Source organism: Ursus maritimus, unplaced genomic scaffold (assembly GCF_017311325.1).
Source record: "Ursus maritimus isolate PB19 unplaced genomic scaffold, ASM1731132v1 scaffold_3, whole genome shotgun sequence".
In the NCBI taxonomy this organism is placed as follows: Eukaryota; Metazoa; Chordata; class Mammalia; order Carnivora; family Ursidae; genus Ursus; species Ursus maritimus.
The window spans coordinates 49,388,691-49,416,010 of NW_024425563.1; the positions used below are offsets into that span (position 1 = coordinate 49,388,691).

Consider the following 27,320-nt stretch of genomic DNA (forward strand, 5'->3'; position numbering starts at 1 on the left):
TCAGGGAGCTTTTTCCATGTTTTAGGAGTTTTATGGTTTCAGGTCTTAAGTCATTAATCCATATCAAGTTCATTTTTGTGAGTAGTATAAGGTCCAGTTTCATTCTTTGTGAATATCTAGCTTTCCCAGCACCATTTATTAAAGAGACTATCTTTCCCCAATTGATTATTCTTTGTCAAATATTAGCTGACATAAATGCATGGGTTTAATTCTGAGCTTTCAATTCTGTTCTGTTGGTCAATGTGTCTGTTTTTATGCCTATACAATACTGTTCTGATTATATAGTTTTGTAATATAGTTAGAAATCAGGATATGTGATGCTTCTAGCTTTCTTCTTCTCAGAATCACTATGGCTACTAGGGTTCTTTTGTGCTTCCACACAAATTTTAGGATTGCTTTTTTTATTTCTTTAAAAAATGCCACTGGAATTTTGATAGAGATTGCACTGAATATATAGATGGATTTGGTAGTATGGACATTTTAACAATATTAGTTATTCTAATCCGTGAATATGGCTAGCTTTCCATTTACTTGTGTCTTCTTCAATTTTTCATCATTGTCTCATAATTTTCAGTACAAATCTTTCACTTGGTTGGTTAAATTTATTCCTACATATTTTATTGTTTTTGATGCTATTGTAAATGTGATGGTTTTCTTTCTTTCTTTTTAGACAATTTGTTAGTGTAGAGAAATGCAAATAGTTTCGTATGTTGATTTTGCTTCCTGTAACTTTACTAAAGTCATTTATTAGTTCTAACAACCCTTCAGTAGAATCTTTAACATTTTCTACATATAACATCATGTCATCTACAAACAGAGATAATTTTACTTCTTCCTTTCTGATTTGGATTCCTCTTCTTTTTTGTGCCTGATTGCTCTGGCTAGGACTTCAACACTATGCTGAATAGAAGTAGTGAGAGTAGGAATCTTGTCTTTTTCCTGATCTTAGAGAAGAAGTTTTCAACCTTCCATTACTGAATATGTTAGTTCTGGGCTTGTCTTATATGGCCTTTATTATATTGGGATACACTTCTTCTAGATCTAAGTTGTTGAATTTTTATTATGGATGAATGTTGAATTTTATCAAATGCTTTTTCTGCATTTATTGAGATTATATGATTTTTATCTTTTATTCTATTAATGTGATGTATCACATTTGTTAAGTATCTGTTGAACCATTCTTGCACCCCTAAGATGAATCTCACTTGATGTACTTTTATTGTGTTGTGGAACTTAGTTTTGTAGTATTTTGTTGAGAATTTTTGCAACTATATCTACCAGGGATATTGGCCTGTAGTTTCCCATTCTTGTAGTGTCCTTATTAAGCTTTGGTAGCAGGGTAATGCTGGCATAAAATAAGTTTGAGAGTGTTACCCCTCTTCTATTTTTTTTCAAAGAGTTTGAGAAGGATTGGTGTTAGTTCTTCTGTAAATGCTTTGTAAAATTCACCAGTAAAACCATCTGGTCCTGGGCCTTTCTGTGTTATGAGGTTTTCGATTACTGATTCAATCTCCTTACTCATTATTGATCTGTTCAGATATTTCTTTCTGACTCGGTCTTGGTAGGTCGCATGTTTCTAGGAATTTATCCATTTCTTCTAGGTTGTCCACCTTGTTGGTGTACAATTATTCATTGTAGTTTCTTATGATCCTTTGTATTTCTGTGGTATCAATTATTATGCCTCCTTTTTTCATTTATAGTTTTGTTAACTTGGGTCCTCTCTCTTTTTTCTTGGCTAGTCTAGCTAAAGGTTTGTCAATTTTGTTCATCTTTTCAAAGAACCAATTCTTAGTTTTGTTAATCTTTTCTATTGTTTTTATATTCTCTATTTAGTTTGTTTCTGCTCTAATGTTTATTATTTCCATCCTCCTGATTACTTTGGGTTTAGTTTGCTCTCTTTCTAATTGCTTGAGAAATTAGGTGGTTCATTTGAGGTCTTTCTTTTTTCTTGATGCATGCATATATCATTATAAACTCTTAGAACTGCTTTTGCTGCATATCCTACATTTTGGTATGCTGTGTTTTCATTTTCATTTATCTCAAGATATTGTTTTTCTTTTTTTATTTCTTCTTTGACCCATTCATTGCTCAGAAGTGTTCTGTTTAATTTCCACTTATGAATTTTCCAATTTCCCTTCTATTATTTATTTGTAGTTTCATATTATTGTGATCAGAAAAGATACTCAATGATTCAAATCTTCTTAAAGACTTCTTTTGTGACCTAACATATGATCCATTCTAGAAAATGTTCCATGTGCACTTAAGAAAAATGTGTATTCTGCCGCTGTTGGATGGATGTTGTTCAAATCGCTGTTTCCTTATTAATTCTCTGTCTGGATGATCTATACATTGTTGAGAGTGAGCTATTAAAGTCCCCAGCTATTATTGCATTGTTGTTTATTTCTCCTTTTAGTTCTGTTAGTATTTGCTTTATGTATTTAGGGGCTGATGTTGGTTGCATTAATATTTACAATTATTCTATCTTCTTGATTGACACCTTTATCATTTTTATAATGATCTTCTCTTTTGACCATTTTTAGCTTAAAGTCCATTTTGTCTAAGTAAAGCTATGCCTGCTGTCTTTTGATAATCATTTTCTTGAAATATCTCTTTCCAGCCCTTCACTCTCAGTCCATGTGTGTCCTTAGAGTTAAGTAAGTCTCTTGTGAGCAGTGTATCACTGGATCTTTTTTTATCCATTCATTCTATGTCTTTAGATTGAAGAATGTAATCCATTTATTTTAAAAGCAATTATTGATAGGTAAGGACTTACTATTTCCATTTTGTTCATTTTTTTCTGACAGGCTTTGTAGATTTTTTATTCCTGCTTCTTCCCTTGCTCTCTTCATTACTTGATGACTTTTTGTGGTAGTATACTTTCTGGTTGCCATGAGACTTACACAAAATATCTTATACTTATAATATCCTATTTTAAGCTAATAGCAACTTAACTTCGGTAGCATGCAGAAACTTTATACTTTTATTTCTCCCCCACTATATTTTAGGTTATTGATGATGATCCAATAACACAGTATTGTAGTTATGGCTATTTTTAATATGTTTGTTTTTGAACTTTTAAATAAGAACTGTATGTAAATTATGCACCACCATTACAATATTAGAAAATCTGACTTTGACTATATGTTTACCGTTACCAGTGACTTTTACACATTCACTTGTTTTTATTATGTTAATTAGCATCCTTTTATTTCAGCTTGAAGAACGCCCTTTGGCATTTCTTGTAAGTCATGTCTAGTAGTGATGAACTCCCTCAGCTTTTGTTTCTCAGAGGAAGTCTTTCTTTCTCTTCCCTTTATAAAGCACAGCTTTGCCAGGTATAGTATTTTACGTTGACAATTTTTTTTCTTTCAATATTTTAAATATATCATACCTCTCTCTCCTAAACCACAAAGTTTCTGTTCAGAAATCTGCTTATAGTCTAATGGGGGCTCCCATGTATGGGACAAGTCATTTTTCCTGCTTTCAAGATTCTTTGTTTCAAATTTTGACAATTTAATTATAATATCTTAGTGTAACCCTTTATGGGTTCAACCTATTTGGGGTTGTTTAGGCTTCATGAATCTGGATGTCCATTTCTCTCCCCAAGTTTGGGAAGTTTTCAGCAATTATTGCTTTAAAGAGACTTTCTGGGGGTGTGTGGGTGGCTCAGTTGGTTGAGCATCCAACTCTTGATTTCAGCTCAGGTCATGATCTCAGGGTCATCAGATCGAGCCCTACATGGGGCTCCACACTCAGCACAGAGTCTGCTTGTCCCTCTCCCTCTGCTCCTCCCCCCACCCACTCTTCCCTCTCTTAAATAAAATCTTTAAAAGAAATAAAATAAAGAGATCTTCTTTCCCTTTCTCTTTCCCTTTTCCTTCTGGGATTTCCATTTTACTGTTTTTCTTGATGGTATCCCATAAGTCCCATAGGCTTTCTTCACTCTTTTTCATTTTTTCTTTTTGCTCCTCTGACTGGATAATTTCAAATGCCCTACCTTTAGTTCACTGATTCTTTCTTCTGCTTAGTCAAGTGTGCTGATGAAGCTCTCTATTAAATTCTTCAGTTCAGTCATTGTATCCTAGTTCCAGGATTTCTTTTTGGGGTTTTTATGGTTTCTATTTCTTTGTTGAACTTCTCATTTTTTTCATGCATTGTTTTCCTAATTTTAACTTTCAGTCTGTGTGTTCTTATAGTTCACTGAATTCCTTCAGAGGAATATTCTGAATTCTTTATCAGACAATTTATAGATCTCCATTTTTTTAGGGTCAGTTATTGAACCTTTATTAGTTTCCTTTGGTCCTGTTTCCCTGATTCTTCATGATCCTTGATTCCTTGCATTAGTAGCTATGCATTTAAATAAACAGTCTCTTCTTCTATGCTTCATAGGTTCACTTCAACAGAGAAAGACCTTTACTGGGTAGCTCAGCTGGACTGGATAGGTCAGCTGGCACAGTCTGTTAGCAGGTGGGCTTGCTACCAGGGTCTCTAGTTGAGGGAGGCTACTGCTTATGCTCTGAGGTTGGCAGGGGAAGGGTGCCACTGGCTGAGCTCCAGCGTAGGCCTCCTAGCTGAGCTACATGTCAGGCAAGGTTGCTGGGTGGGCTCTCTCACAGGGTGGGGCTGTTGGCTGTCTTCACAGTCAGAGGTGGCCACTAGCTGGGCTCTGGAATCATCTCTGGTGAAGCAAGGTCACAGGCTATATTCCATGATAGGTGACGTCACTGGTTGAACTGCACAGCTGGGCAGGGCTATGGGCTGAGATCTGCAATTGCTCCTGGTTAGACTAGATCTCAGACTGTGCTCTTCAACTGATGCTGCTGCTGACTGGACTCTGTGCTCAGGTGGGACTGCAGGCAGAGCTTCATGGTTGGACAGGCCTCAGGCTGGTTCCTATGAACAGGCAAGACCACAGGCCCTGAAGTTGGGCAAGACTACAGGCTATGCTTCATGATTAGGTAGGCTGCTGGCAATGCTCTCTGGTCAGGAGAGGCCTCCAGCTTTATCCTGCACTTTGGTTGGGCTAGATAGTGTACACTGAGGTCTGGCAGGGTCACTGGCTGCGTTCCCTGTTAGGCAAAGCCATGGTCTGGGTTCAGCAATAGGGCTGGGCTGTAGGCCGGGCTCCACAGCTGCACAGTAACGTCGGCTTGACTCCCAAGCCTTCCTAAGGTCTCTGTTCACACTCCCTGGTTATGTGGGGCAGGGCCAGAGCTATACTTAATAGTTGGGCAATACTGCTGACTTGGCTCTCTGTCTGTACATGAACTCTGTGGTTGCCTGGATTTCCTAATCAGGCAGGATTGGAAGCTATATTCAAGAATTGGGAGGGGATGCAAATTTGCTTCCCTGCCTGGGGTGAGGCATAAAACAGGCTCAACAGCCAGTAAAGCCTATTAGCTAGGGACCCAAGTCAAGCAGAACTGCCAACCAAGTTCCCTGTCCAGACAGGGGCACTGGCTAGGATCTCTACTCAGGCACCACTGCAAGCAGGAATGTGACTTGCGAAGTTCTGAGCTTTGGTTGCTGTAAGCCCTACCCTCTTCTCCATCTCTATCTTATCCCCAGTGGTTGAGCCCCACAGAGTCTCCCAGCGATCTCTGTGAGGGAGGACCCAAGTGGGCTTCCTAGGAAGCATCCCACATTGCTCAGAGACTGGACGTCCACCTGGGGCTCTATAATTTTTTCCACTGGTAAAACCACAGGCCCTAAGGGGACTTCAGTGCAGCCAAGCATGGAGGGGCAATAAAATCAGAGTGCAACCACTCCTCCTACTCTCTTAATGAGGTTCTTCTCAATCTCTGTGGACATGGAGGTGCTTCAGCCTCACTCCTGGGTTCTGCGATTTTCACAATGGTGTCTTGTCTATGGATAGTTGCTAGATGATCTTCTTATAGGGGGAATGAAGTTAAGAATGGCCTATGTAACCATATTGATTATGTCACTTTATCAGTTGTGTATAATTTAAACAAATGCTATGGTGCTTTAGATCTCATTCTGTTTCTTCTTTATTCAACAGTTTTTCTTTCCTATGTGTGATACAATATGTATAGTTAGGAAAACAGAAACCAAACCAGGCATTTCAGCAGAGGGAATTTTATATAGAAAAGTGATTACAGAGATGTACTGAAAGAGCAAAACAAGAACAGAAAAAAACAAAACAAATAATAATGACAATAAGCTGGGGAAGCAGAGGAAAAATCAGGGGTTATCAAGTCCTGAAAGCCCATGAATCTTAGACTCTGACCTGTGAGGGATGGTCTCAAACACACAGCAAAATCCAGGAGGACTAGAAGTTGCTGGAAGCACAAAAGCTGAACAAATTTTGGACACTGAACAGTGCTGGGGACACACTGGCGTTCAGGCTTAGGGAGAGTGAAGGGATTCTGGTAAACACTCTGGCCATTCAGTTAAGGCCCTTTTGTAAAGGGGCAAAGAGTCAGAGGCAAAGTTGAAAGACCTACCCTAATAAAGCCTAAAACCAAGCCTCATATATGCTGGTAACTTAACTGCCTGCCAGAACAAAACTCAATACTCTTTGAATATTAATAACATAACCCAAAGGATGATTCCAAAGTTCCTTACTTGAAAAAGTGACAGAGGTAAAATGTGAACCTGAAGGAAATTTAATGGACTGGCCAACATCAGAACCTACCTATGAGTATGAACTAAAATTGTACCATTATACGATGAGCCAAGTGTTTTTTAGGAATCAAAGCTTTCCTAGGCACAAAAACATATCAAAGAGATTTTAAATTGACAGTTTCCCACCACATTATAGTATTAAAAAATAAGCCAAACTATAAAATAAAATAAAAACAAAAAAGGCTATCCCTATTCCCAAGACTCAACAAGACCCACCTGGCTTAATCCAATGGCAAATATTCAACTCAACTCAAGAGATTTACTCGGCACCTACCTAGGTGTTTCCAGAATTATTTAGCCCACTGGCCTTGGTTTCAAGGAGGGAACACCCAAACAGTTATTCTTTTCATAAGCATTTAAGTGCCTGTTAGGTACTAGGTACTAAAGATGTGCACTGGGAACCCAAAATGAATCGAAAAACACTATTCCTGCTTTTCAGGAACTCCTATATTACGGAGAGAGGTGGACATATAAACCAGTAAGTACTGCAAAATAAGTGTTATAATACAGAGGCAAGCACTAAGGGGGAAGACATGAAGGTGCATTTAACCTTCCACAGAGAAGTAAGGAATATCAGGATAGCAGAGAAGAGCATAGCTTTGATGTCCAGACAAACATGAATCATTTCACATATGTCAAATGAGAATAATATCTACTTCAAAGGGCTGCTGTGGGATTTAAAATTATGTACACCTACACACACACACACACACACACACACACACATATTCTATCACAGCACCTGGCACATAATATGTGTTAAATAAATTGTCATTACTAAGGTGTGCAAATTATCAATTTATTGGTTCTCCATTCTAAATTCACTCTTCTTTGCCCCACGTTTTGTGATAGTAGACTTGGATCCTGCAAAACCTTCTCCTTTGTCAGGTGGCAGAATTTTAAGCTTCGTCAATAGAGGGCACTGGAATGACCCTGCAAGGCAATGATAACAGTGTCAGACATTTCTGTTTCAGGTACTGATCCTCTATTATTATTATTCATCACCAGAGCCCAGCAGCCATATAGAAGAGTCCCAGCTGTGCCATCAGACCATTCTCTCTCCACCAGTAGCTGTATCCAGCCCATACCCTCCCAGCAATGGCAGGCCACTTCTAGAGGCCAGTTCTGGCCAACTCACATCCTCCAACAAGACCAGACCACTTCTAGAGCACAGTGCCAACCTACACCTCTGGCAAGTTTTTCTCCATTGGAAGGCTGTGTGTAGCTATGATAGGCACACTGTCTTCCAAGAAGTTTAAATCTCCCTCTTTTAGTAGTGACCCAACTTCTACTAGTTAATAATCCTTTATATTAAATTTGTCCTGCTCAAATAATGGGTATGGCTTCTGCTACTTACTGAACTCTGACCGACAGATATGGTTTACCAAAAAGAATAAAACTTGATATGAAGAAATGGCAGAGGGAAAGGTATGGAGACCAGAAAAAGGCTAAGTCAAGAAACTGCAAGTAGCGGGGCGCCTGGGTGGCACAGCGGTTAAGCGTCTGCCTTCGGCTCAGGGCGTGATCCCAGCGTTATGGGATCGAGCCCCACATCAGGCTCCTCCGCTATGAGCCTGCTTCTTCCTCTCCCACTCCCCCTGCTTGTGTTCCCTCTCTCGCTGGCTGTCTCTATCTCTGTCAAATAAATAAATAAAATCTTTAAAAAAAAAAAAAAAAGAAACTGCAAGTAGCTCAATATAATCGAAGGGTGGGCTGCCTGTGGGAAAGAGTTGAGAAAGATTAGATTATGAAAATTTTTTTCAGATTAAGAAGTTAGCCTTCATTCTGTGAATAACAGGGACCCATGGTGGATTTCAAGCAAGAAACATACCGGATTTGCATTTTACAAAAATCTCCCAGGTGGCAGTGTAGAGAATGATAGGATGAAGCTAAAACTTGGAGGGAGGCAAAGTAGTAGAAGAACACTGCGACTGATGTTTCTAGAACTCACTAACATTTCCAGTTCCCTCTTTTTCTAGGTACGCAGGAACACGACATATCCCAGGCCACCCCCTGTAATTTCCTGTGGCCACTGAAATGTTTATAAACTGATGCAAATCACTTATCAGTAGAAAAAGTTAAGAGCTGGTGCTTAATCATCTACACTCCCTTCTGCTGGTCCATATCTTGAGGCCCCATATTGGGATGGCAGAGTTATCAGACAGTGAGTTTTCCATCAACCTAGGCCCCTGAACGACAAGGCCCCCTGTAGTATTGGTTTAGGGAGCATAAGGAAAAATAAGCTACTGAGATTTTAGGCCACTCAGATTTGGGGATTATATGTTACTGTGGCATGAACTAGCCTAGGGTCCACTCCTTTGGCTCTTCAGTACCCACAGACACCTCTCTACACATATTTAAACATCAGTGCAATAATAATATGGCATGCTTCCACCTAAAATGATGAAATTATTTTTCATACAAATGAATATCCTATGACTCACTCCCCAGAAGGTCCTAACAGTCACCATGTCTACTTCTGGATGATGTTAATTTCCTCTCCTAGTTTAGTTACAATGCCATAAAAATATTCTGCATCTTAAATACTACATTGTAAAGTCAACCACCAACAAACACCTGAGTTAACATTAAAATATTAAAACATTCTAATATTTAAAAAGATAAGAAAGAAAACAAATTATATAATACATACAAACATTACTTAACCAGTGTTTGGTTATCTATTACTGCATGATAAACCCTCCCAGGACTTGTTTTAAAGAACAACTGTTTTATTACCTTGTGATTCTGTAGATCGACTGAAATCATGGGGGCAGTTCTTCTGCTGGTCTCCCCTGGGGCCTCTCATATGGTTGCAGTCAGGTGGCAGGCGGGACTGGAGTCATCTCTTCAGATAACAGGGACATTATGACAAAAGGGTCTCTCCCCTCTTCATGTAATCTTTCCACAGGGTCTCTCCAGTAAGGTAGTCAGACTTCTTTCACGGTGGTTCAGGGCTCCCGAAAGCAAATGTTCCAAGAAGGAGAAAGTGGAAGCTGCCAGTCCTCTTAAAGAGTAGGTCTAGAATTGGTACAGCACCATTTCTACTGCATTCAAGTGGTTAACACGAGTCACAGACCAGCCCATACAAACGTAGGTGGGAAGTACACACGACCATTAATAGCAGGAGCTGTGGTTCACTGGGGCCATCTTTGGAGCCTAGGCCACCTAGGCTAGGAAGAAAATATACTACATGACTACAGTCCTCGTTTCCATAATTCTTGAGGCTGGAAGTGCAAGAGTGTTTGCCCCTCAATGCTGCACCTACACACTGGAATTATAACTGGTCCCTGGTTCCGTACCCTGAGACTGCAGGCACTGGGACAGTCCCTGACACATTCTAGGCAATAGGGATTATTTACTAAATAAGCACATTTTATAAATATCTGCATCTACGTCATTTCAATGACTACATAGTTCCTTAGCTACTCAAGGCAAAAAACTCAATTTAATATTAAAGTGTCACTAAACTCATTTGTAATCAGTTTAATTTTAAAGCCAGCAGAGTATGTATTTTTTGTCATCCTCGTAAGTAGGATATATACATTGGAATCAATGAGGTTTTAAGTTCTGCGATTTTTTTAAATGTATATTTTAAAGTCACTGAAAGAGACTTCCCAACCCATCTTCTAAGCAAGGAATAAAACTCAAACTTTTTCCATTTAAAAAATATTCATGAGGGCGCCTGGGTGACTCAGCCAGTTAAGCATCTGCCTTGGGCTCAGGTCATGATCCTAGGGTTCTGGGATCCAGCACATGTCGGGCTCCCTGCTCAGCAGGAAGCCTGCTCCTCCCTCTGCCTCTGCCCCTCCCCCTGCCTCTGCCCCTCCCCCCTGCTTGTGCTCTCTCCCTGTCCCTTTACCTCCCTCCCTCTTTCTCTCAAATAAATAAAAATAAAATCTTTATAAAATATTCATGAAATCACTATATCAAAAAGATATTTATACACCCATGTTCACTGCAGCATTATTTAGAATAGCCAAGACACGGAAACAACCTAAGTGTCCATCCACAGATGAACGGATAAAGAAAATGTGGCACATGCACACACACGGGAAACTATTCAGCCATTAAAAGAAAGAAATCCTGCATTCATAATGACACGTATGGATCTTGAGGGCATTATGCTAAGTAAAATAAGACAAAGATAAATACTGTACAATCTCACTTGTATGTGGAATCAAAAAACAAAAACAAAAAACAAAACAAAACAAAAAACAACCAAATTCATAGAGAAAGAGATCAGATTTGTAGTTGCCAGAGGCAGGGAGGGGGTAAGAGGTGAGGGAATCAAGTGAAGGTGGTCAAAAAGTACACATTTCCAGTTATGAGATAAATAAGTACTGGGATGTAATGCGCAAAAGGATGACTAGAGGTAACGCTGTGTGGTATATATGAAGTTGCTAAGAGAGCAAATCCTAAAAGAGTTCATCGCAAGGGAAAAAAGTCTTTTTTGTAACTAAAGATCACTGGTGACAGATGCTAGCAACTAAAATTATTGTGATAATTATTTCATAATATACACATATATGAAGCCATTATGCTGTACACCTTAAATTTATACAATGTTATATGCCAATTATATCAAAACAGGGGGGGATTTTTTTAAATACTCCTATGTGCCAAGAAGTACCAGAAATCTCAAAACCTTATTTGGTTCATTATCAAATACCACTTAGTTAAAAGTCTCTGTAACAGATTTAAAACAAAGGTTATAGAGTATAACTAATAATTTATATTATTATATACTTCCTGTATATTATTTCCTTGAATGTTAAAGGTCTAACTTAAGAGGTTTGGAATTTTTGTCAACCAGACACAATATTCTATGATACATTTTTTCATTCCCAAATTTCATTTTCCCTGCTGGAAGGATTCTTGGTGATTCAAAGAATATATTAAGGTAAATGAGGTGATGAAGGAGGGATCAACCCGTCAGGAGAAGTAGACAGTAGTAGATCTGGGGCTACTGACTGCACTGGTGGTGGTGATATACCTAAGAAGTCAGTTATTTTGAGGACCCCTCGGTAGGTGGCTACTTTGTGTTGTCGGGGTCACGTATATATCACCTGATGGCTGAGGTGGTGTGAGTAAGTCAAAAACGCCTAGAATAAGGAGCATGGTCAAGCAGACCCAGTCTTGACATCCTCAAGAACCTTTCAGATAGGGAAGTTTTTCCAAAGAGAACACTTGTTTTATAAAGATCTGACAATTAATTTTTTTCTTGCCTATAAATTTTATTTGGAAATAGCGAAGTTAAAAATAAGTAATTATATTTTCCTACCTTCACTCCCATTTGACAGAAAATAAAATTTCAAACCCAGTAGAACCTGTAGCTTATCACCACATATCCTGGTCAGTCAACCCACTGTTGCCCTAACTTCTCTGGTATCACAACCACTCGCATACATACAAACACGTGCCTAGTGATGCAGCTTCAGCAGATATGCCTGGTTAAACCTATTATGCTCAATTATTACCTCCAGGAAAATCAAGCCATGAGGAAATGGGACAAAGGTCAACCACAAGAGAATGGTGGAGTATGGAAATTACTGGAAGGTTGGGCACAGGAAACAGGCAGAGCTGACAGGGAATTTAATGGGAAGGAATTTAAAGGGAAATCCTGAAAACCCGAGAGCAGCAAAAAGACAAAAAAAAAAAAAAAAAGTTAGGATGTACTTCCATGAGAAGTTTTTTATGGGGGGAAAGATGTATAAAGGAGTAAAAGATAAAGGCAAACCACCTAATTCACAACTGTCTGCAGCAGTATTTACTCTTGCAAGCTTAGTGGAGTTGTAGGCGAGGTGCGGGGACTAAGAAGTTGACCAAGAATACCAAACGACTACCTTGTCTACTCCAATGCACCTTTCTTTCCCTCAAACATTCACCTAGAAGGCACAGCATAAAATGAATACTCATTGGTCGGCTGATTAGAGCGTTGTTTTTTAAAAAAAAAGCAGAGAACAAGGACACTGTCACATCTCCCTTCTCATAGGTGGTGATCACTCTTACCCTACATCCTTCTGTGTTCCCGCAGGCTCGGTTCTAGCCTCTCCCAAAACCTAAGCTTCTCACACCCCATCCTTCTGGGGAGCCCAGTACTCAGTCATCAGAGAAACTCGTGGCTCTGTAAGTGCAGAAACGTGGTTCTCATTTGTTGCTGGGGGAAAAGGGCAAGCGGAGAGGTGCGGATAACCGAGGTCAATGAAGTGGGGCTAGGTCCTCGGGAACTGCAGAAGGCATCCGCGGGCCAACCTACCCTTTCGCCAAGTCCACGCCCACCCAGCGGAGAAGAGCCGAGGTTCTCACAGGGTGCAAGCCTGGGAGCAGCCCGCGCAGAGTCCTGCGAACCCACCCTGGATGTGGCCGCACTCTTCCCTATTCCAGCACAGGGAAGTGGAGGAAGAACATGGGTCGGACGCTCTCGCCTCACCAGGGTGTCCTCTGGCCCTCTATCCTGGCCCTGTGCTCGTCCTCTGCCGGGTCCACACGAAGGAACGCCTGGGCCAGGAGAAAAGCCTGGAACAGGTAGCCCACGAATAGAACAGTGTGCCCCCACCACAGGACGCCTGGGGACAGAGTCGGGCGAGGTGTGGGGGCGGGGCTGGGGCCCCGGAAGAGTTCCTTTCACCTCTACACTGGGCGTCTAGCCCTCCCTCCACACTTCCAATCCCGCTTCCAATTCCTACGGGTCGCAGAGCTCCTGGGCTCCCTTCCTGCGAAACCTGTAAGAGCCGCCCACCACCCCGCAAGAATGCATTACCTAGTGCCACGGTCACAGCTGCCGTCACAGGCACCCTCAACCCCACCCCTGGTCTGTCCGAGGTCCCTCTCTCTCTCCCACCCGCACCTGCCTCCAGCCCGCAAGCTCCCCGGGCCGCAGGTGCGGACGACGGCGGGATTCCACGCCCCGCGGAGGCCCACCAGCTCTGGGGAGGGGAAGGGGAGACGCGGTCCAGGGCTGCTCCCAGGCCAATGTCCCAGGTGCGTCCGAACCCCCCCGAGTCATTACTTGGCAGGACGCTGATGGCCCGGGAAGCACGCGGTCTCAGCCTGGGCGCCTCCTTGGCTTCCCCCTCTAAGTCTGAGGGAGAGGGTGGAATTCTCACCCCTTTGGGGTCCTGCTCGTGCTGCGCCCCTGCTTCTCCACCTCTCTGCAAAGGACTTCTCTCATTCCGGATCCTTGAAACCTTTAGAAGCACAGCTGCTGATTCTGTTGGTTGATTCTGCCTGCTTTCTGGAATTGTGGGGTGGGGAGGAAGTGAGGGATCAGCTGAGCTTTCTTGAATAGTTATGGTAAAAATTGAGGCAAAAATATAATTTCAGTCGATGTCCATGCAGTAGTGGCCTTTTACGGATATGGACCTACGTGTCATCCACATAGTGTTTAGATTGTACTTAGAAACATCTTCCATTTTGTGGATTTGTTTCCATTGAAATTCATTTCCTTAGAATTTAAGTTGCTATTTATCACTGATGTGATAATCTGAGGGTCCATAGACAGCCCCTTGGTGAGGAAGGAAGTGATTTCTATGCAGTGTTGAGCTGAACAATTTAGCAATATAAAGTATGTTCCCTGCCTTCCCTGAGGGAGGGTCACTGTGATAGTGAGCAAGTCAAGCTGACTGCTGAACCAAGTGTGCCCTCCTTTTCTCTTCCAGTCTGTGCCATCTTAGTCAAGAAACATGGAGGTAATTCACGGCAGGCCCTATTGTTGCAGAGAGCTTGAAGGAGCTGACATACTGTCCAATACCTTCTACTCTAATGAATTGCACACTCCACTACAAACAACTGTTCGACCAACTGCCTCAGAGGACAGGTAAAACAAAAACTAGAGAATATAAATAATTAAAAAGGGCTTTAATACATTATTTTTATACGTGAGAAAAAATTCAATTGGGGGCTCTTCTGTTTATCACATGATAGAGATGGCATAACATGACAATTAACTGTAAAGTGTCCACATCTGTTAGGAACTCGATCAAAAGTAAGTCGGTGTGTATTTTTACAAGGCAGACATCAATTTCATCCACTACCTTCTGGAACTCCAGAATGATCACTTCTTTCATTTGAAAATTAATCTGTTTTAATCAAACTTTTTATTTTATAAGGAGTAGTGTAGTGGTTCCCTATCATCCCCTAACACCATCTGTTCAAAAACACTCCCAGAATCTGTTGTTCATAGTTGCTATCTAAATTTTTGCTTTACCAAATTTCCTGTAACACATTAATTACAAATTATTATTAAAACTGCACCTAATGTGTATCGAGTAATTACATAAGTGGGCACTGAGCCAGATGCTTTGAATGTAGCAGTTCTTTTAATCCTTACAACAACCCTGTAAGTACTATTATTATCCCCATTTTACATATGAAGTTATGGGTACAAACAAGTAATTTTCCAAGATCTTAGTGCCAGCTTTCTGTATTTACTTGAATCATTTTGAGGCCAAAAAAAAAAAAAAAAAATTCTCAAAACACTTGGACAGTAAAAAAAAAAATAGCCCGTGTGGTTGTTTTGTTTTGTTTATAATTTCACTTGGTCAAATCTCTCATTTAAGAATTCCTTCTTTAAGAAACACAGAAAGCCACCTGGCCTCAGTTTACACTTCCAAAATGGGAGGTCACTACCACACAGGCAATCCATCCCAATTTTGAAAGCTACTGATTGTTAGATAATTTTCTTTCTACTGAGAACATGTTTTCCTCCCCCTAATTTCTACCTGCTGATCCTAGTTCTCTCCAAAGCCATGCAAAGTAAGAATAATCTATCATTTCCACGACAGCAGCCCTTCGAGAGTTCGAAGATCCTTTGCCTCTGTAAGAATTCTCTTCGCCAGACCAGACACTGGTTCCCTACAGACTTTACTCTTTCTTCCGTCGAGGCTTTCACCATCTTGATCAGCCCTCATGGATCTAGTCTAGTTTGTAAACATGCTCTTTATATGAAAAAAGAAGAAAGTTTTTTCCCCATAATGATAAAACTAACACGTTCCTTATAAATAATTTAGAAATCATGGAAATCCTGAAGAAAACAAATTTCCCTTTTTCTAACAGAAGGAAAAGCTATGAAATTAAAGCGCCTGGGGAAAAAACCTCTGTACTTCCTTTATCCAGAATAAGCACCGTTAACACCTAGATATGTGTTTTCTCTATTTTTTAAAATTTGAAGGTCATATTTAACCTATTTTTTTATAAACTGATATTTTCACTTAATGAAAAGGAATATTTTCATATTTGTGGGAAAGAAGACTCAGCTCACTTCTACTGAGTCAGTCCTTGCTGCATGTCCCCTTTTGTTACCTGATTCCCAAAAGTGGTTGTCAGCCCTAAAGTCCTACTCATACTCAGTTCCAAGGGGATCAGATTAAGCAGGGCTTCCCTTGAGTCAAAGGGAACCCTTAGCAGATTGTGCACGATCTGGGAATAGGCAGCTATCCCTGGCTCAAAAACAATGTAAAGGGGTGCCTGGGTGGCTCAGTCGTTAAGCGTCTGCCTTCGGCCCAGGGCATGATCCCAGGGTCCTGGGATCGAGCCCCGCATCAGGCTCCCTGCTCCGCTGGGAGCCTGCTTCTTCCTCTCCCACTCCCCCTGCTTGTGTTCCCTCTCTCGCTGGCTGTATCTCTGTCACATAAATAAGTAAAATCGTTAAAAAAAAAAAAATGTTATATTTGGCCAAAAGGGATCTGAGTAGGAATTTAAGGCTATCCTATCTGAATGAATTCACTATTCCCTCAAAAGCACTTATGTAAGGCTTTTTACTGAAATGTTTATCTCTTCTACCTAAATGGTCCTATGGTTGGTTAGTAATTGGCTCCAAAACCTTTTAACTGGCATAAATTTTAAGGGAAGCATCTTTGATAAAATGCTGTTTTTTATTAACTGATTATAAAATTAAATACAATATATGTTCAGTTACCTATAAACTACAGCAAGGTACTACTTGAAGTAAAAGGTAGGTACAACCATGTTCCTGATTCCTAACAAATAAAACTTGCTTTCCCTTATATTCCATGTGAATTTTTTCCTATCATAGTTACCAAATGGGAAAGCCACGATGATTGTGCATTCTCAAAACTCCTCCTTTTAACTCCCTCTTAAAAAGCAGCTGGGAGCTTACAGAAATAGAAGTTCTCTTTTTCTTCTGAACTGCTCTGAAAAGTGGTCATCAGGGTAACACTGGTACCTCTAGTCTGTCAATGCTGAGGCTTACTTCTTCAGAGCAAGGTCAGGGTCTGTGGCTCCCAACTCAAGCCTCAAGGCATCTCAAGAGCAAAACAAGACAAAAAGCGCCTAGTCTTGGGACACCTGGATGGCTCAGTTGGCTAAGCAGCTGCCTTCGGCTCAGGTCATGATCCCAGAGTCCTGGGATGGAGTTGTGCATCGGGATCCTTGCTCAGCAGGGAGCCTGCTTCTCCCTCTGCCTGCTCTGCCTGCCGCTCCCCCTGCTTATGCTCCCTCGCTCTCTCTGACAAATAAATAAATAAAATCTTTAGGGGAAAAAAAAGCAAGCTCCTGGCCTTTAGGGATTACCCTTCATAATGATAAGGGTGAACATGAATTCTAGCATATGTTAGCTCTCAAAAGTTTACCTTTCTAAACTTGGATGTACAAGAAGATACCTTTTTAAAATATCATGTGTTCTGAACTCAACCACTGAACAACAATGCAAAATGACTTCCTCACATCAGCATACTTTTTCTTTTCAGAATAGGCAGTCTAGCTCCACTGTTACCCAGCACTGGTGAGTAGACAGGACACATCAGAACCACTTTCTAAAAATAGAGATTCTCAGGCTCTATCTGGAGATATGCTGGCTCAAGAGGTCTGAGGTGGGTCTAGGAAATCTTCATTTTTAGAAGTTTTTCAGCTTACTTTGAGAACCACTGGTCTAGCAGAAAGCACTGAAAACAGTAAGAAAACCAGGATTATGGTTCTGGCTTACCCACTGGCCAAAGGGGAGTTACTCTTCATCCTTCCGTTACTTTCTTCACTGGTGTATTTTGGACTGATTATAGTAGTCACTATTATATATACTCTGACTTGATCTCCTTTAAAAATATCAATAAACACGTGGTATTCTTTCATATTTCTTCCATTGAAAATTCAAGAATGGCTGGTACAGCTATTCAAAATCATGACAGATGTCTATCTCTGTTTTCCATTTGGTTGACATCTCCTTACCTTTAGCAAGTTCTCTAGCTCATTAAGCAAACAAACATCAATTAAGGAAGTACCTTGAGAATTGCTTAAGATTTCATCAAAAGTTCCCATCTGGTTTCTGGATTCATTCCATCGCTTTAGGATTCTTGAATTTTTTTTTATTTTTTTTTACTACAAGTCCTCTGCCAACTAAAAATGAGAATATGTTTGTTCTGAGCTTTCATTTAATCATTCCTTCCAATATTTACTGGTTAAATTCAGCCCCTCAAGTAGAATGTAATGCTAAAGGGGCGCCTGGGTGGCTCAGTTGTTAAGCGTCTGCCTTCAGCTCAGGGTGTGATCCCGGAGTCCTGGGATCGAGCCCCACATCAGGCTCCTCCGCTGAGAGCCTGCTTCTTCCTCTCCCACTCCCCTTGCTTGTGTTCCCTCTCTCGCTGGCTGTCTCTCTCGGTCAAATAAATAAATAAAATCTTAAAAAAAAAAAAAAAGAAGGTAATGCTCAAAACTCCATAGTGACTCCAAAGCAAGATGCTGGTTCATCCGTAGGAAACCTATCTATCTCAAAAACAAGTAAACACTTACTTTTATGTGGCCACAAATTGCAGTACTAACAATTTAGTGTTATTTTCTTTGCTATGGAGACATGTATTATTTAAGCTTTCAAATTATTTAATCCTAAAACCTCAATATTTATTTTAATTAGTTCCTTCTATAAGATGCTGTTATATTCAGGCTAAGGAGGAATATGTGAGACACTAAAATAAAGGAGAAATAGGACTTATTTTTGCTTTTGACTTTTATTTTCAATGGTCTCCTGCAACTTATTGGCTTTACATGGATGCCCACCCAAAGGGCTGGTTAACATTTTCTACTGACTCATCTTCCCAGGACAATGTAATATATATGGAGGTCAGATGTTGAGAAATTGACTCATCTAATAATTTAAACATAACTTTTTAAAACTTAGATACTAAAGCTTAGGTTGCCATTAATCAAATGTGTTTAAATATTTTTCACTTGTCATGCCCTTCATACCACGTCTACTGATTATTGCCATAAAGCTGGCGAAGGCCTCAGAGGTCTGAGAGCTGAATACCGCCATGCCTTCCACAGCACCCTAAATCAGTGGTCACCCAGCTTCTCCTTGACTAGCAAGTGCAGAGGCTGGCAAACTTCTGTAAAGGGCCAGACAGTAAATCCAGTTGACCATTTAACAACACAGGTTTGAACTGCCTGGGTTCACTTATATGCAGATTTTTTTCCATAAATACAGTACGGTAATATAAATGTATTTTCTTTTCCTTATGATTTTCTTAACATTTTCTTTTCTCTAGCTCACTTTTTGTAAGAATACAGTATATAATACACATAACATACAAAATATGTGTGTTCGTATGTGTGTACACTATTACAAAATAGTATAATCAACTGTTTATGTTATCTGTAGGGCTTCTGGTCATCAGTAGGCTATTAATAGTTAAGTTTTGGGGGAGTCAAAAGTTATATGCTGATTTTCAACTGCACGAGGGGTGGCACCCTTAACTCCTACATTGTTCAAGGGTCCACTGTGTTTTAGGCTTTATGGTCTCTGTCAAGCTACTCAATTCTGCTATTGCAGGGCAAAAAGCAGCCACAGATAATAGACCATACATAATGAATTGTTGTGGCTGCATTCCAATAGAATTAGTTACTAACAGAAACAGGCAAGCCTGTAAGCCATAGTTTGCCAACCCCTATCTAGTGACTTCATGAGATAAAGCATTCCATTTATAAGCATTTATAAGTGTTAGCTCTTCATTCCATTCAGCAGATATTTACAGGGGGAATACATTAAGCCAAGTACTATACTGGTACAAAGAAGTTCCACAGTCTATACCCCTCTCTCTGAGCTCCTCTCCCATGTTTCTAATTGGCTCCCCACTGCACAGATGTTACAGTCCAAAGGGCTTGTAAGGCCCACAGCTATTGTTCTTGTTTTCCTCTCTTGCTTCACCTCTTACCATAGCTCTTCTCTACTGTGCTTTACATTCCTGAATTCTTTTTTTTTTTTTTAAGATTTTATTTATTTATTTGACAGAGAGAGACAGGCAGCAAGAGAGGGAACACAAGCAGGGGGAGTGGGAGAGGAAGAAGCAGGCTCCCAGTGGAGGAGCCTGATGTGGGGCTCGATCCCATAACGCCGGGATCACGCCCTGAGCCGAAGGCAGACGCTTAATGACTGAGCCACCCAGGCGCCCCTACATTCCTGAATTCTACATCATCTCTACGATTTGGCCAAAAATTCAACTCCATTTTCTCAGCCCTTAAGATCTAGATAAGTTCCACTCAAATCTTTATTCCATACCTTCTGGAAGTCCAAAGCCTTCCTCAAAACTTTCTATATTACCAGGATAGGGGTGGGAGTGGTCATTAATGACTTTCTGACTTTGGTTTCCTTTGGTTTCACTTCTGCTGCTTCTGTTCAGTAACACTTTTACCCGGATGTGAAACACAGTCATTCCCAGTTTCCTCCAAAGACCTCATGCACACAGAGCATTTGTGAGCCCAGTAAGCTTCCCTGATCAGTTTGGGGTCAAAAGGAAGAATCACATCACACCATATAACAGATAACTTAAAGCCCCTTCTTAGCCATAACTTCTGTATTCTCAAAAATTCTTAAACCCAGCTGTCACTGGGGTTCCCCACTGGCTTTTCACCCAGTGCAGTTCCCAGCCTCCTAATATCTTGCTGGCTTCTCCCTTCTTCATCTCCCTTTAACTTTGCTCTCACAAGAGTAAAAAACCAAATCCTTCCCTGTGCAGGGCAGCTTAATCAGTCTTACGTGGCTCGGTGTCTTACCAACAGCCATACCTGCAGAATCTCAACCTCTAAACCAAGTGGCCTAACAAAATATTTTATCAAACAAAACCGATCCTTTCCAAAGAAGGGTTCTGGAGCCAACACTGTCAGGAATTTTCAATTCCATAACCTTTCTGACCTCTAGGCCTTTTGACGTGTTATTCCCCCACCTAAATGTCCTACTCATTCTTTAGAACTCATCTTAGATAGTGACTCCTCCAAGAGTCCTTCCTCCAGAAAGGAATCTTAGTCCTGCAAGGTGCCTGGCGGGTATACTACTTATATAGGTATACTACCTATCCTGGACCACTTCAAACCAAGGTCAGATGGTGGACAGATGCAAATTTGGGCAAAAGACAACAAGAGAGGTGGTTTACTTCTAACTTATCTTGAATATGAGAGAGTAACCTTTTGCAGCTTATTGTGGAGATGGTCTCCTTTAGATTTCTCACTTGGCTGGCTTCTGTACCCCTCACCCAGCAATCTCCTTAAAACAGAAATAAAATTTGCAAGAATTGGCAGTGCCTTAAGGGCAAAAGTGACTCATTTGCTTGTTTACCCCTCTGGGGTCCTATTTTCCTCTTATGGAGCTCTGGTAACTCTTTCCAGTCTTGTTAACAACCAGTTGCTTTTAAAAAGATGTTTTTCCTTTTTTTCTTTTCAGCTTTTGTTTTGTTTTGTTTTTGTTTTTTGTTTTTTTGTCTGTCTTCTCCAAGCAAATCAATAAGGTCAGATAGAAATAGAATTCAACTTCTCCAAGAAGAGTTAATCCAAAGTAGTTGATTCCCTTTTTAAGATTTTCATGTCACTGTCTGCTCTCGAGGAAAACTACCTAATCAATAAATATTTGTTAGGCATCATATATTTGCAAGACACTGTTCTATATCCTGGGGGTTCTACGGTGAGTGTGGCAGAGTCCTTGTCCACAGTGACTTGTCTTTTTTGCTGTGCTATGGAAACTGGGACGAATCAATGTTTTTTGTTCTCTACAATAGTATACTGTTCATCTCTTGATGACAGATCACCAGTTTATTATAAAAGGACGTAACTCAAAAACAGCCAGATGGAAGAGATGCACAGGGCAAGGGATGTGGAAAGGCGCATGGTGCTTCCATGTTCTCTGAGTGCACTACTGTCCCCCAATCTCCAAGTATTCACCAACCCAGAAACTCCCTTTTTAGCACTTTTGGTTGTTTTCAGTGGGAAGGATACTCCAAATAATCTAGACTGCCATTACTGGAAACTGGAAGTCATTAAATCCTTGCTAATTAGGAAGCAGATTTTTTTGCCACATGTTCTTAAGTGTTTGGCGAGGCCTTCTTCTAAGGAAAAAGCTTCCATCCCTGTGTCACAGGCTACAGTCCAGGAAACAAACCATCTCTTTGGCTTCACTCATTCACTCACATATGCACTCATTCAACAGACTCCACTGAGTACTTCCTACAAAGCTATGTTTACAGGGAGTTAGACTCCCTGCCCTCCACTCTTGTTCAGAAACAGCAGGAAAAGTCATCTAAATTACCAGTTTTCAAGATCAGACTAAGGCCTACCAGCCAATTTATGAAATTTCCATATCTCCAGCCCACTGAATGGTACAGTTGTAAGGGATGAGACCTGATTCCTATGAAAGGTAACTGTTGAATGGAGCAATGCTTTTAAAACTTTAGCACGTATAACAATCATCTAGGGGGCTTATTAAAACAGATTACTGGGGCCCACCCCCAGAAATTCTGATTCCTAGCCCTGAGGGAGAGCCTTAGAATTTATATTTCTAGTAAGCTTTTAAGAGATGCTGATTTTGGCATCCTTTCCTGATTAAAACCCTTCAGAGTGTAGGAATAGAAGGTTCATTTCTCAATCTCATAAAAGCCATCTATGAAAAGCCTACTGCAAATATTATTCTCAATGGGGAAAAGCTAGAAGCCTTTCCCTTAAGATCAGGAACACGACAAGGATGCCCACTCTCGCCACTATTATTCAACATAGTACTAGAAGTCCTTGCAACAGCAATCAGACGACAAAAAGGGATCAAAGGTATCCAAATCGGCAAAGAAGTCAAAATGTCTCTCTTCGCAGATGACATGATACTCTATATGGAAAACCCAAAAGAATCCACTCCCAAACTATTAGAAGTTATAGAGCAATCCAGTAATGTGGCGGGATACAAAATCAATGCTCAGAAATCAGTTGCATTTCTATACACGAATAAGGAGACTGAAGAAAGAGAAATTAGGGAATCCATCTCATTTACAATAGCACCAAAAACCATACGTTACCTTGGAATTACTTAACAGAGAGCGTAAAGGACCTATATTCTAAGGAAACTATAAATCACTCTTGAAAGACATTGAGGAAGACATAAAAAGATGGAAAAATATTCCATGCTCATGAGATCGGAAGAATTAACACATAGTTAAAATGTCCATGCTACCCAGAGCAATCTACACTTTCAATGCTATCCTGATCAAAATACCGAGGACATTTTTCAAAGAACTGGAGCGGATAGTCTAGAATTTGTATGGACAGAAAAGGCCCCGAATTTCCAAGGAACTGTTGAAAGGAAAAACGCGCCGGGGCATGCAATGTCCGGTATTGAGCTGTACTACAAAGCTATGATCCACAAGAGCAGACATGGTACTGGCACAAAAACAGACACAGAAGCCAATGGAACAGAATAGAGAACCCAGAAATGGACCCTCGGCTCTTTGGGCAACTGATCTTTGATAAAGCAGGAAAAAACATCCGGATTGGAAAAAAGACAGTCTTTTCAATAAATGGTGCTGGGGAAAATTGGACAGCTACATGCACAAAGAGTGAAAGGCTTGACCACTCTCTCCCACACCATACACAAAGATAAACTCCAAATGGATGAAAGACCTCGTGTGAGACAGAAATCCATCAAAATCCTAGAAGGGAGAACACAGGCAGCAACCTCTACGACATCGGCCAAAGCAACCTTTTCATGACACATCCCCAAAGGCAAGAGAAACAAATAAAATAGACTTATGGGACTTCATCAAGATCAAAAAGCTTCTGCACAGCCAAGGAAACAGTCAAAAAACTAAAAGTAATAGCAGCCGGGAATGGGAGAAGATATTTCTGCAAAGGACACACTACAGATAAAGGACTGGTATCCAAGATCTACAAGGAGAACTTCTCAAACTCAATACACGAGAAACAAATAAACAAATCAAAAAATGGGCAGAAGATATGAAGAGACACTTTTCCAATGAAGACATACAAATGCCTAACAGACACATGAAAAAATGTTCAAAATCATTAGCCATCAGGGAAATTCAAATCAAAACCACACTGAGATACCACCCTATGCCAGTTAGAATGGCAAAAATAGACAAGGCAAGAAACAACAACTGTTGGAGAGGATGTGGAGAAAGGGGATTCCTCCTACATTGTTGGTGGGAATGCAAGTTGGTACAGCCACTCTGGAAAACCGTGTGGAGGTCACTTAAAAAGTTAAAAATTGAGCTACCCTATGATCCAGCCATTGCACTACTGGGTGTTTACCCCAAAGATACAGACGTAGTGAAGAGAAGGGCCATATGCACCCCAATGTTCATAGCAGTATTGTCCACAATAGCTAAATTGTGGAAGGAGCCAAGATGCCCTTCAACAGATGAATGGATTAAGAAGCTGTGGTCTATATATACAATGGAATATTACTCAGCTATCAGAAGGAACGAATTCTCAACATTTGCTGCAACATGGACGGCACTGAAGGAGATAATGCTAAGTGAAATAAGTCAAGCAGAGAAAGACAATTATCATATGATTTCTCTCATCTATGGAACATAAGAACTAGGATGATCGGTAGGGGAAGAAAGGGATAAAGAAGGGGGGTAATCAGAAGGGGGAATGAAAAATGAGAGACTATGGACTATGAGAAACAAACTGAGGGTCTCGGGGGGGGGGATTGGGATAGACTGGTGATGGGTAGTAAGGAGGGCACGTATTGCATGGTGCACTGGGTGTTATACGCGACTAATGAAGCATCAAACTTTATATCGGAATCCGGGGATGTACTGTATTGTGACTAACACAATATAATAAAAAATCATTTAAAAAAAAAGAGAGAGATGCTGATTTTGGAGCACCTGGGTGGCTCAGTCGGTTAAGGAACCAACTCTTGGTTTTAGCTCAGGTCATGATTTTAGGGTTCTGGGATCAGCCATGTGTCAGGCTCCACGCTCAGCAGGGAGTCTGTTTGAGGATTCTCTCTCTCTCCCTCCCTCTCTGCCCCTTGCTCCACTTGTGCACTCTCTTTCTCTCAAATAAATAAATAAATAAATAAATATTTTAAAAAAGAGAGGTGCTGATGCTGCTGGTCCATGGTCCACACTTTGAGAACCACTATTAAAGGAGCTCTAGATAAAGCTTAGGAGCAAGCACTTCGCTCCTTTACATGACTCTCCATTTTTAAAAATCAAAAGACAATCTCCATGTCCATTGACAAATAAAAGGATAAAGAAGATGTGGTATTTACATATATATATATATATATATATATATATATAATGGAATATTACTCAGCCACCAAAAGGATGAAATCTTGCCATTTGCAAAGACGTGGGTGGAACTGGAGGGTATTATGCTAAGTTAAATAAGTCAGTCAGAGAAAGACAAAGATCATGTGATTTCACTCAAATGTGGAATTAAGGAAACAAAACAGAGGGCACTTGGGTGGCTCAGTTGGTTAAGCGACTGCCTTAGGCTCAGGTCTTGATCCTGGAGTCCCACGACTGAGTCCTGTATTGGGCTCCCTGCTCAGCGGGTAGTCTGCTTCTCCCTCTGACCCTCCCTCCTCTCATGCTCTCTCTCAAATAAATAAAATCTTTTAAAAAAATAGGAAACAAATGAACATACAGGAAGGGAAGGAAAAATAAGATGAAAGCAGAGCAGGAGACAAATTAAAGGAGACTCTTTAACTATAGGAAACAAATTGAGGGTTGCTGGAGGGGAGGAAGATGGAGGGATGGGGTAACTGGGTGATGGGCATTAAGGAGGGCACCTGACAGAATGAGCACTGGGTGTTATATGCAACTGATAAATCACTAAATTCTACCTCTAAAACTAATAATACACTATATGTTAATTGAATTTAAAATTTTAAAAAAACCAATCTCTAGCCAAGACCATTCAATGGGGGAAAGACTATTCTTTTCAACAAATTGTGCTAGGACAACTGGATATCCACATGCAAAACAATGAAGTTGTATCCTTATCTCATACCATGTATCAAAATTAACAAATCAACATGGATCAAAGACCTAAATGTGTAAGAGCTAAAACTATAAAAACTATTAAAAGAAAACATACGGGTAAATCATGATCTTGGATTCAGCACTATATTCTTGACACTAAAAGCACAAGAAACAAAAGAGAAAACAGATAAACTGGACTTCATCAAAATTAAAAATTTCATGCTTCAAAGGACACTATCAAGAAAATGAAAAGACAACATAAAGACAAAGTAGGAGAAAATATTTGCAAATCATGTGTCGGAGAAGGGACTCCTATCTAGTAGTTTTACAGCTCAATAATAAAAAGAGAGCCCAATTTAAAAATGGCAAAGGATCTGAATAATAGACATTTCTCCAAAGAACATATACAAATGGCCAATAAGCATGTGAAAAGATGCTCAACATCATTAGTCATCAGGAAAATGCAAATCGAAACCACAAAGAGCTACTATTTCACAGGCACTACGAGGGCTATATGAAAAAAGAGAGACAGAAAGTAGATTAGTGGTTGCTTTGGGCTCGGGTGGGGAAGGGCAAGTGGGGAAATGATGGCTAAAGGGTACAAGATTTCTTTTTGAGGTGATGAAAATGTTCTAAAATTATTGTGATGATGGTTGTACATATTTGCGAATATACTGAAAACCATTTAATTGTACACTTTAAATGGATGAATTATATCGCATATGAATTGTATCTCAATAAAGATGTTTAAAAGAAATTAGCACATGGACTACAACTGTAAAAAATAAAATAATAATAATCTATAGGCCCTCGAGAATTTAACCTCGTTCCTTTAGCAATCTGATGATGCCTTTCGTATCTGTGTATTGACTTCCTTGTCTAGAGCTTTAAATACTTTGATGGCAAAAGGTAGGCTTTTAGCAGTAAGGTTACCGCTCTAGATAGTTAAGCATTGTCCTGAAGGTACTGACTCTGCTGTGGGTTCAGTGTAGTTACAGTGCTACAGTGCAGTGATTCTCAGTATTTTTCAAAGATGAGGATCTCTTTGTTTTCCTGTTCATTGTCAACAGTTTTTATCTCCCACACATGTCATGATTCATTGATTGAAACTGTAAAACACCATAATGACCAGAAGCTTTTATGAATTTGATAATGCTTTACAATGAAGTTTCATTTAAGTATGCAATGCCCACATGTATTTGAAAATTGGTAGTGTGGTATTCGTATGTTTTTATTTATTTGGTCTACAGATCATTCTTAGGGAGCTGTGATTTTGCTGAACCTTGAAATAATGCTGGCTCCCCCTGTGTCCTACTGCCCCATTATTTGGGCATATCATTATTACTTTCACCTCTTAGGGCTCTTGTGAGGATTCAGTGAAATATCATATATTAGGTGCATGGTATTATGCTTGGCATTTAAGTGATCTCCATCTTGCTTTCTCTTTCCTGTGTT

The 27,320-nt window shown here is 40.3% G+C and overlaps 1 protein-coding gene and 1 long non-coding RNA gene across 5 annotated transcripts in view; one reads left to right on the forward strand and one right to left on the reverse strand.

Moving 5' to 3' along the window:
• Positions 1 to 7,430: 7,430 nt before the first annotated feature.
• Positions 7,431 to 27,320, reverse strand: part of LOC103658906 — a 53,945-nt gene continuing 34,055 nt past the window's right edge. For 3 of the 4 annotated variants that reach the window (XR_567327.2, XR_567328.2, XR_567329.2), the window contains 2 exons: positions 9,385 to 9,818; positions 7,431 to 7,578 (listed from right to left, as the gene is read on the reverse strand). This is a non-coding gene — a long non-coding RNA (uncharacterized LOC103658906). The remainder of the gene's footprint in view (positions 7,579 to 9,384; positions 9,819 to 27,320) is intronic. The other variant, XR_567330.2, reaches the window with a different exon arrangement.
• CUNH7orf31 (chromosome unknown C7orf31 homolog) overlaps positions 13,601 to 27,320 on the forward strand; it is a 38,521-nt gene continuing 24,801 nt past the window's right edge. The window contains exon 1 of the mRNA XM_008686414.2: positions 13,601 to 14,464. Within this exon, the coding sequence (XP_008684636.1) occupies positions 14,331 to 14,464 (134 nt within the window). The 5' untranslated portion in view covers positions 13,601 to 14,330. The remainder of the gene's footprint in view (positions 14,465 to 27,320) is intronic.